Source organism: Sinocyclocheilus grahami, unplaced genomic scaffold (assembly GCF_001515645.1).
Source record: "Sinocyclocheilus grahami isolate Dianchi unplaced genomic scaffold, SAMN03320097.WGS_v1.1 scaffold10089.1, whole genome shotgun sequence".
Taxonomy (NCBI): domain Eukaryota; kingdom Metazoa; phylum Chordata; class Actinopteri; order Cypriniformes; family Cyprinidae; genus Sinocyclocheilus; species Sinocyclocheilus grahami.
Genome location: NW_015513031.1, coordinates 5,587 through 6,574, shown reverse-complemented (window position 1 = coordinate 6,574; position 988 = coordinate 5,587). Strand labels below are relative to the sequence as shown.

Below are 988 nucleotides of genomic sequence, written 5' to 3'. Positions count from 1 at the left end.
TCAGTTCGGAAAGTGGGGAGTGAACAGCAGCAGCCCTTCCTCTCGTGGCAGCCTGGACGACCCGGACATGTGGACGAGTTTCAGGCCACGTACAAGCTCCAATGCCAGCACGCTGAGCGGGAGGCTTTCTCCCATTGCCACGGGGCAGGAGGACGAGGATGGCCTTCTTGGTGGCTATTCCACAGGGAATCTTCCCCCAACACTAACTGAGACGCTAATGGAAGAACTGGATTTGATTGACGGGCTAACTTTAATGACTGGTCCGCAAGGTGGTGCGAGCCCAAGCACAGCTCCTCCTGCCCCACCTCAGCCTTTGCCCTCGGCATCCACCCTGCTGCCTCGAGGGTCCAGCTTTCCTTCATTTCGGCAGCTGCAGCCAGCAAAGACTACACAGGGATCCACTCCGCCAGGGCCACAGAGCTCGGTTCAACACAGCGCCGGATCCAGCACAAGCCCATCGAGCTTCGGAAACTCCCTCTTCAGCCCCCTGCCCGGTCCTGGTCACAGTGGTTTCAGCACTCACGTGCCCTCCAGCCTCGAAGCTCTCTTGACCTCCGATTCGCCCCCACCCAGCGATGTTATGATGACCCAAATGGATCCTCTCATGCCAAGCCAAGGAGGTGGTGGGCTTTTGGGGCTCGGGAGATCTATGTCCAGCAGCCAAGCTAAGGCAGGTCAGATGTTGCTGAGCAAAGGCATTGACACAAGCACGGTGGGGCAGATGAGCCTCCAGCCTCAACCCCAACTCCAGCACTCACAGATGGGCTTTGGAATGATGCACTTGGCCATGAGCCAGGAACCACCTCAGCTCGCAACTGTAAAGACCCAGCATCAGGTGCCAGGCGCTGGGCTTCTGCAGCACGGACCTGTCCCGTCACCTGGTGGGAATGGAGGCCTGCAAGGTCTAGGCCAGTTTGCAACACCGCCCTACTTCATGCCCTCCCAGGACCGTCTGCCTACAGACTTGGATATCGACATGTTCACTGAA

The 988-nt window shown here is 58.5% G+C and overlaps 1 protein-coding gene across 1 annotated transcript in view; it reads left to right on the top strand.

Annotated features, from left to right (window-relative positions):
• The window catches only part of LOC107578414 (forkhead box protein O4-like), a gene marked incomplete at both ends in the record, with an annotated part of 2,112 nt that extends 1,130 nt beyond the window's left edge, over window positions 1-982 (top strand). The window contains one exon of the mRNA XM_016264374.1: window positions 5-982. Within this exon, the coding sequence (XP_016119860.1) occupies window positions 5-982 (978 nt within the window). The remainder of the gene's footprint in view (window positions 1-4) is intronic.
• Between the last annotated feature and the right edge of the window lie 6 nt (window positions 983-988).